The sequence below is a fragment of the Acanthaster planci genome, linkage group LG06 (assembly GCF_054643075.1).
Source record: "Acanthaster planci isolate LZ-2023a linkage group LG06, COTS_SCS, whole genome shotgun sequence".
Taxonomy (NCBI): domain Eukaryota; kingdom Metazoa; phylum Echinodermata; class Asteroidea; order Valvatida; family Acanthasteridae; genus Acanthaster; species Acanthaster planci.
In genome coordinates, this window is record NC_141782.1 from 3,596,901 (window position 1) to 3,605,783 (window position 8,883).

Genomic DNA, 8,883 nt, shown 5'->3' on the forward strand with positions numbered 1-8,883 from the left:
ATCGATCACTGGTGTCTTGGGCCAAGACCATATTGGATGCAGGCCTAGGCTTTGTTTGCGTTGAAGCACATTTTTGCACCAAGGACTGAACTGTTTTTCGCCAGTGGAGTCTAGCATTCTTCACTGTAGTGCCTGTCAAGCTCTTGCCCATAAGGTCATCTTGTGTACATAAAATCTTTCTTCCGTGTTTACCTTATCATTGTAAACTAGTTCCAATCAGCATTCCTTTGTTATCCTTATTTTTTACATGCTAAGTGTAACATTCTAATTTAATCATACTTGTTTATTTGTTCCTAATATCAGTGTGATCTTTGCTTGATTTCTTTGTTGCATCGGGTAAAATTTAAGCTTTAAAGTATTTACTATTCTTGAATAGTTTGAAGTTTTTCGGAGTGTAATGTCATCCTCATCCAGGTTTTTAGTAAGGGAGAATTGGGGATTTGTAAATTTTGTAATTTCATTTTCATCATTTTTCCCTGGAAAGTTGGAGTACATTTAAGGTTTATGAAGTGTTGGTGCAGTCAGTTCCTTGAAAAAAAAGACAAGTCTCCATGGGTCAACTTGCCATCCCCCCATAGGTACACCACTGCTCCTCTAAGAGTGTCAGTACAAATGTTTATTAATTTAAGGCAGAAAGACTGTTAAATATATCTACATAATAAGAATGACGGAGGATGATCGTCAGAAGTTCATCAAATTATGTCAATTTTTATGATGGGGCTGACAAGTTATTCAAGCTAAAGTTCTTTAAAATGCAACCTGTTTTTTGTATAACCATAAACCAAAAAGCCAAAACTAATACTAAAGCGTCTTAAACAAGCTAAATATGCGGTAGGAGGTGCTTTCAAAAGCTAATTTTATCAAAATTTAGTTTTGTCGAAAGTTCCAATATTTCACGCAAATATTCATCCTTTAAACAATGCAATGATAGGCTATGTAACATGGGGACCACTGTTATTTTCTGTAGTCTTAAAGAATTGAAACCGAGCAAACACATTTTTATAAATATTCTCACTAACTACCAAGAATCAAAAACTAAATATTTTTTCAAATATCTTCAGCTTAACAGACCTTAAAGTGCGTAATTTTGAAACCCACTAACTTCAAGGCATTATAATGCAAGTTAATAAGTCCGCCTGAAATTGTTTCCATTTATTTACAGTTAAAACTATGAGAAATTATCATTTGTATACACAAAGAACACTACAGTATTATTTTTATGCGGATCTATCGCTACCATAACACAGGAAGAAGAAGTAACAATAAAAAGACATTTAATAAACAGATTATCACAACTCCACTACAATACATTAACTGAGCGGAAAAGAATTCAAATCTTCTCACTGCAGTCGTAAAGCAAATCAACAGTATGAACCACAGGAACACAATTCATACAGCAGCTTTGATATAAACTATGCATTTGATTACATTGTATCTTATATAAATTAGGACGCATTACCTTGGCTCATTAACTGTAATCGATTATAATATGGATTCTACTTTCTTTTAAAAGTTAATACACTTAAGGTATATACAATTTATTTATTTATTTATTTATTTAAGAATCGCTTGTACCGCATTTTTATTCAAATCAAGCATTAAGGTACTTATTTTTTGGTAGAATTTGCCATAAACAGATGAATGATGCTGAAATTTCACAAACATTCCTCAAAAATGTGGGTTCCTGCCATTTTCACTGTATACGGGATTTAATTTCCTTTGATTTGCTCGATGGCGATATACAATGGTTTCATTGGTTTAGTGACGAGGTTCATCTGTGGAACCGGCTTTGGTTCCCCGTCAACCAGACTCAGACGGAACCTCATCAGGATTCGACCCACAAACACCTTGATCTTGTTCAAGGCGAACTGCTGCCCAATGCAATTCCTCGCTCCGGCTGAGAACGGCACGTAGGCGAAGGGGTCCATCTGGGAGAGGTTCTCGGGCAGGAATCGAGAGGGCTTGAACTCCATGTGGTCTTGGCCCCAGACGCTGGGATTATGATTGAGCTGGTGAAGGCAGAGAAATACCATAGTTCCAGCGGGGATTGTAACGTCGTCCACTTTGTACGGAACGGTCACGGTGCGACTGATCATCGGTGCTGCGTTCATCATTCTCATGGACTCCTTGATGACAAGGGTCATATACTCCATACGGCTGAGGTCCTTGCTGGAAAGAAATAAAATATTACAAGATTAAGTACGTCACTTGATTTATGATGTTAATGGCAAGATCCTGACTTTTTAAATAAAATGCTCAGAGCATTTTCAAATAATAGCTTCTCGGTATAGACTTGGCAAGCTTCAGAGATATGCTGTTGAGTAACTACAGACCGAGAGTCTGAGTCACTGCTTGAGTCACACCCTTAAAAACAACGCGCTACACATTTCTCCCTGCCAAGGAGTACGTAAATATCTGTGAATTTGGTATCGATTCAAGTTTCTGATGTGATGGTTTGATGTTTCGGCTTTGCCGACTATATGATTCAGATTCTCCAGGGCTAAACATCGCGCGAATAAAATTACTGAAACTGTCTACCTCGTAATTCTGTCCGTGTCTCTATCGTTCAGAATCTCCTTCACTTCTTCCCTAATCTTCGTCTGGTGCTCAGGGTACTTTGCCAGGTTGTACAGTAACCAGGTCATTGAGGTGGCCGTAGTCTCGTGGCCGGCGAACATGAAGGAATTAACTTCGTCAGACATTTCCTCCATAGTGAAGCCCTTGCCATCGGCATCTCTAGCCATCACAAGCGTGTCCAAGAAATCGCGTGGCTTAGTGATGGGGTTACCAGCCTCCATCTGCATGAGGAATAAGACCCGTGTACACTTCAGAACCTTTGCCTGAGTGATACCAGTGCTGGATGATTACTAAAACATAATCAGCTGCAACTGCATCAAAAGGAGAAGCTCAACCAACGAGTAGAACATTGCTGCTGCCCTGGGCTGAACCAAGAGAGGGTGCGGCTTTCCTAGCAACGGTTCACAATGGGAGATTTTGAGACGCTGGTGGCAGCAAACATACCGGTCCTTTTTCAAGGTATTGCGCTCGCTCAGAACTATGCACGTATGCTCAGAGCAACGTGCGCATGCTCAGAACTGGTAAAAAGACCGGTATGTATGTCTTCCAAGCGTCTTAAAGTCTCCCATTGCAGTAGCACAGCATCCACAATCATCAGAGTATTGGTTGACACCCACAACAGCTATGGCCGAAGAAGCGTGTAACGCGCGCAAACCACCTGTCAACAAACGTTCTGCCACTGTAGCAATGGCATCTAATTTTGGTGTTCGAATTAAACTATAAAAATTCCAATATGACCTTATAAGTATTTCGATTCCAAGACTTTCATTATCATGTGCAAATCTAGACTTCACTTTTACAGATTTTACCTTCGCGGTGATTTCCTTCGTTCGGTCTTCGATAATTTGCTTAGCCAGTTTACGGAGGTACTTGAAGGCCTTCTTATACCTGGGATAGTCGGAACTCAACCGGAAAATCCACGGGTTTAATAGAAAAGGATTACGGAATTGGCGTTCCTGGATAAACCAAGTCATGGTATCGCAAGCAGACAAAACATCCAAGCCATCCTCCTTTGGCAGCTCTTGAAGCTGAAAGGAAAGACCGGGGAAATGTTTGCACTAGACACTAATTGCAGCTTAAATATAATACCCTCAAACAACAAACTTTCTCGTCTTTCTTCGAAGGAGGTAATATGCTTATAATATCGAACACACGTGGCTTGTAGCTTTTCCTCTAGTATTTTGTGACTCGAATATTCAACAGTGTTTGTGTACCGGGGGCACTTTAGCTTAATTTTAGAAGTGTCTAGACACTGAACTACCCTTTAATGTGCGTATTTGTGAACAGTATGTATGTATGTCTGTATGCACGGAAGCCGGTTTTTAATATGCAAGATACAAAGTTTTACCTGGCAATTCGATTTGTAGGAAAAGGCAGTGCGGAGAATAACATCAAATGTAGCAAGCACAAGCTCATGGTTGACATCAATGGGCTTGCCCTGGACAGCTAGTTGGTCCATCTTCCCCAGCAGTACCTCCACACAGTCGTTATATGCAACGGAGTACGTACGGAGGACGTCCAGGTGAAAAGAGTGAGTCAAGAGCCGGCGATTCCTCTTCCATTTGGCCCCCTTTGATGTTGCTAGCCCCTCGCCTACCCAGTCGGCCAAGAGTTCGTACATTGGAGACTTCTCGCTGGCTACAGCCCCCGTCAGCAGCGGTTTGATGGTTTCGGGATGGACCAGAACGGGAAAAGGCATTGGTCCTAGCCACACGGTGTAGACGCGGGGAAAGGCTTTCACGGTATCCAACAACCACTTGAAGCCGGGATCGAAAGGACGTTGCTTTTGGTGGCCAAAGAGCCAGTGCGCTCCGGACGGAGTGGGCAGCTTCTTAATGGCATTCCTCCAACTCACAACCTGTTTCAGTGACGTGAGAACTCTCCACAAGAAGGCCGTTGCAAGTGCTATGCCAATTACTTGCCAAATCATTTTGTTGCCGTGCCCAGAAGCCTCAAATAACATGAGCTGTACTTGTTGCAAACCTTGAGGATAGTGCATTAGCCAAAAATGTTCAGGCCTTTTATAACTGCCCTATGTCAGAGCTTATCACCAGACGGTAAATATAGACTTTACCTCAAACTGGGCCAAGTTGAAACATCTTTATGCAAATCATACCATTACAATGAACAGCTCAGAGAGCTGTGACCTACACTAAGGTTACGTCAATATGCTTAATACGTGTCAGTCAAAATTACTCATGCAAGTATCACTTTTTATAGCAGTGCTTTATTATTGTCATGTTATTGACGTCATCCATATTGTGAGACCTTCTGGTTCATGGAACCTTTCGAAGTAAAAAAAGGTTTTAATGTCATTGGGTCATAAGACCTTTCCAAGATAAGACCGGGCAAAATATTCTCTGAAGACGAAAACTGATTTCCTGGAGTACATAGGCCCAAGGAGGCCTTATTGAAGCTAATGTAGATTCCTCAATGATATCTTTTACAGCAGTTGGACGTACCGGGAGGTCTTTCACAAATGTCTTATAGTGAAAAGACCTTACAGCCCAAGAAGGTTTTTCATCCCCGAGAGGTCTTAAAGCCCACAAATCTTACAGCCCCCCCCCCACAAAAATGTCTTACAGGCCCAAGAAGGCTTCACATCCCCAAAAGCTTGTACAGCCCCAAAGGTTTCTCGACTCCAAAAGCTCTTGAAGACCCCAAAAGTCTTCATGTCCCAAAAGGTCCTGCACTCCAAAGGGCAGACCTGCCAACATACCGTACTCCTTATTGAGGTGTGGCAGTCCGAAAAGGTCTGTCGACCCAAGCTCTATCCACGGAAAGTCTTAATAGGCCAACCATCCCAAGTCTTGTAACCATGAAGTTCATTGTTACAAGACGTGTTATTAATATACTCATTCTTTGTTCACAGCATGAACGAGATTTAAATAACACCGGAGCGTCATTGAAATATATTCTTTTCACAACCTGGATAGTTAAGTTCAGCCCACGCAGTTCATCTTGTTGATGTGTGCAGAAAATATTGGACTTGAACCCTGATGTGATAGGCTTCCTGTTCCGCGTCTGTTGGCAGGCACTATGGAATTCCATATATGCCGTCGTCCGTCGCCTTTTGCTTTTTGTTGTGTCCCAATTCTGCCATTTACCAGTTCCAAACATGCCATTTTCCGTCGCCCGTCGAGCGTCGCCCGTTGTCCGTCGTCCGTCCCCCGTCGTCCGTCGCCCGTCGTTTTTTCTTATTTTGTCACTCTTGCGCAGTGGTATTTTTAACTTTGACCCTTGATCGTTTCACATGTACATGTACTTGTTCGATCAATCCACCTTAAAATTTTCATAAGAGACAAACTGATTCCACATTTTTTGAGGGCGGGTATACCTATGATGATATCTGCTGTATTCTCCAAATTAGACATGACTTGGGTTGCAGGTAGGCTCACAGAAGCCTTTTAAACAGTAACGTACTTGTTAACCCCATAAATAATGCTGATATGCTGGACAACCTGTTCTCATTGGTCTATCCACCATGGCATACACACCCACAGAAACCAACACGTCATATTTTCTGAAACTTAAACCAAGTGGTAATTACCCCCTAACAATACATTTAATAAACAGTTTGTTATCCACAGCACTGTCTAGTATTTCTGGATTTCAAGGTGAAATCGAAAGGACAAAATGGAATACCTGTATAAGTTGGCAGATTTCTGTCTAGAATTTAATGCAAACAAGTCGGCACATTTTTACAGTATGCAGATTGGAATTCTACTGTGGATAAGTTGGCCTGAACATTTTTGCTGGACATGTTTTTCCCCAAAAAACACTTGGTTGAATTCTCAGAAAGGCGATATTTTTTTGTCAAGGGGCAGGGGTAGTCTAGCATTCTTGGCATTAATTATGGGACTAGTATATGCTTTGCAGGTGGGATTTGTACTTGCCTTATTGGGAAAAGATCCGTAGAAGTGAATGAAATCATCACATTGTCATTTGTTAAACCCCGGCTTTTGCAGGTCCTATGCAACCCATTTGACGGGCGACGCACGACGGGCAACACAAGACTGGCGACGCGCGACGGCAGATATGAATTCCATACTGGCACTGACGTGCGCGTGACAATCACATTTCCACACACGTATGTTTCAGAGGGAAATTGTTAACTGCGCATGTCCCGCTTTTAGGGTCATTTGAATGCGTAATGAGGACCATGGGAATTCGCACCAGGCAACCAGCTTCTTCATTTCATGAAATTTGCGTCTTGTTTTCACTTTTTGGAAGTACAAATTCCTGCCCAAAAATCCCCATGGTAAGATAAGGCCTTTTCCTAACGTGTTTTGTGAAAATAAAATTGGGAAGTAGTACCAGAATGGTCAAAATTAGTGATTTTTGTGAAAAGCTCTATTCGATTCGAAGTTTTCCTAAAGTTTTCAAAAGTGGGCTGAGGTGGAAAAAGATGTGAAGGTTATAGATTTGCTTACGATTTTGCGCTACATTTTTTCTCTTCCCGACCAGACGCGTTTGCATATCAACCTAACTCAGCACCGATTCATTTCATCCCGCATAATCTTACGGACGGCCACGCAAAGCGAAAGAATTCAGTGACTCGGGAACGAAAGACGAACTCAAAAGTACAGTAAGTTAACAGGAAGTTTATCATTGAAACCGAGGTCTATCTGTCATAAAATTGCTACGAAAATGTTGAAATTCACGGTATATTTCCCCAGTTTAACATGTACTATATATGCATGAACCACATAAACATGTACACCGGCTCCGTCGAGAATTTTCATACACTTGTACATGTATGTACTGTACATGTACATGTACATGTATGTACATGTACGTGTACATGCACAGGTGTACGCCGCGATACGCGTAGAACAAGCCGCAGTGTACTATGCACGGTACGTGGCTGGATCGGTTTTGTGCATGTAAAACACGTATAGATCGCGCTGCGCAGAAGTATCAAATATAACTTATGAAAGTCGAACAAAAAAATCTAGCTACATAGAACTGATTGTATTGTGCAGTTGAAGTTCTGGTCTGTCGTATGCAGTGTCCCACTGTTCGGGGAAAACTTCTAAAATTGAGAAATTTAGTGGGGAAAAAAGTCCAATTGAGCGAATGAAAATGGAAATAATTTATCATCTCAGCAACCATTTTGAGGATAAATTTCATGTTTTATTCGGTTTAAGCCTTCTAGAGCACATACAGAGAGTTTCAATGCGATCGTTTGTTAAACTTTGTGCAAACAAAGTCTTCAAAACGAGCTCACAGAGGATTGGCGAGTAGCTTAGGACATTTCCGTATGGTTCACGAGGGTTCGGTCAAGTAACTGCCGCGCTCGGCCGAAGTCGTTAATTTCCACACGTTGAATGGGGGTGAAACATACATGCACATGTACGTGCACAGCGTCTAATAAAAAGTGGATTTCAGAAAACGTCGCAAACAGTGTAAGTTTATGCTGGAAATTGTTGGCGATGGATGGGTAACTAGGGAGGGGAGCTCACTTGCCTGGCCATGAAAAGCGGGGGGGTGCGAACTCCACATTATACTAGATTAGAGGTGATGTTCATGTTGGGGGGTTTGGTTAAAATATGTATTAAATTTATGCAGAATCTTACATCAGAACTGCCAAATTATTGGCTTTTTTAATTATTCCTTTTTGAGTGATATTGAATGCACTTTGGCTGTTGTGGAGTCCGAAAAATTCTTCACATTCCGCTAGAACTTTTCTAACCCCCCAAAACAAGAGGGGGATGATTCAATAGCCCATCTCCCATGGGGGATAATGCCTCCACCACTCCAGGATTTACGCCAATGGTCGGAAAGGCCCAAGCTGGGCTGAATATTTACCAGTTATTACTAAATATTAAGCTGTCGGTTATTCAATAATCGATTACTTTCCAATTTATGAGTTCACCAGAGGTCAATCCTCGGGAAAAATGAGAAAAATGAATGGTTTGTTTCATCCCTATAATCACATTTTGCCATTATTCCCCGGTCGTGTTGAGCAAATAAATTCTTCTTTGCGAATCTTATGATTGTCATCAATTTTTACTTTTGTTGAGTATTTTTCCAACTCACACTTTCTTGTATCCATAAGAACTTCTTAACAAGGTCATCATTGATTTGTAAATGTACTACTGTATCTTCGTTGTCCGAGAATTATTGCACGACCGTGCGGAAAATATGCATTTCACCCTGAACATTGGAAATCGCATTATGGTATCATAAGACTAGTCCCCACGCCGTACAGTTACCCGAGTTCTACAATTTTGTCAAAGGTTAAGTTTGTTTGTTCTTGACATTTTGTTAATACACATATAATACCTGCTGAGCCTGAAGACA

At 41.3% G+C, this 8,883-nt stretch overlaps 1 protein-coding gene across 1 annotated transcript; it reads right to left on the reverse strand.

Moving 5' to 3' along the window:
• Nucleotides 1-595: 595 nt before the first annotated feature.
• Nucleotides 596-4,617, reverse strand: LOC110986096 (cytochrome P450 4F1-like). The gene is made up of 4 exons (XM_022247734.2): nt 3,926-4,617; nt 3,387-3,605; nt 2,539-2,798; nt 596-2,169 (listed from the first exon to the last, which is right to left on the reverse strand). Exons 1-4 carry the CDS (start codon nt 4,574-4,576, stop codon nt 1,710-1,712), a joined length of 1,590 nt encoding a protein of 529 aa, XP_022103426.2. The 5' UTR covers nt 4,577-4,617; the 3' UTR covers nt 596-1,709.
• Between the last annotated feature and the right edge of the window lie 4,266 nt (nt 4,618-8,883).